The sequence below is a fragment of the Eurypyga helias genome, unplaced genomic scaffold, assembly GCF_000690775.1.
Source record: "Eurypyga helias isolate BGI_N326 unplaced genomic scaffold, ASM69077v1 scaffold37017, whole genome shotgun sequence".
Lineage (NCBI taxonomy): Eukaryota > Metazoa > Chordata > Aves > Eurypygiformes > Eurypygidae > Eurypyga > Eurypyga helias.
In genome coordinates this window covers 3339-3675 of record NW_010261700.1, presented here as the reverse complement: position 1 = coordinate 3675, position 337 = coordinate 3339, and the positions used below count along the sequence as shown (strand labels likewise).

Sequence of the window (337 nt, the reverse complement as noted above, 5' to 3'; positions counted from 1 at the left end):
GCTGGTGTCACCATCATCGGCGATGGAGACACCAGGGAGGTCCATCTTCAGTTCCACACGCTCACGCTGCTTCCGCTGTTCCTTCAGGATTTTCTTCTTCTTTCTGGAGAAGGAGACAAGGGAATGAGGCTACTGCCCCCCTCCCCACACACATCCCAGTGGCTCATCCACTGCCACGTAGGAGCCAGGTCTCCCTCAGCAGCACTGTCACCCCCCCTGTGAGAGGTCCCTGACCCAGGTGTGAAAGGGACCCAACAGCCGCTCCACCTGCTTGGAGAAGCAGACGAGCCCGAGAATCCCAGACCCACAAACCCCACCCACTGTCCAGAGGGACAGG

At 59.6% G+C, this 337-nt stretch overlaps 1 protein-coding gene across 1 annotated transcript in view; it reads right to left on the bottom strand.

The window, feature by feature from the left end:
• Window positions 1-337, bottom strand: part of FTSJ3 (FtsJ homolog 3 (E. coli)) — a 5950-nt gene that overhangs the window by 2572 nt on the left and 3041 nt on the right. Inside the window, exon 11 of the mRNA XM_010155462.1 lies at window positions 3-103. Within this exon, the coding sequence (XP_010153764.1) occupies window positions 3-103 (101 nt within the window). The remainder of the gene's footprint in view (window positions 1-2; window positions 104-337) is intronic.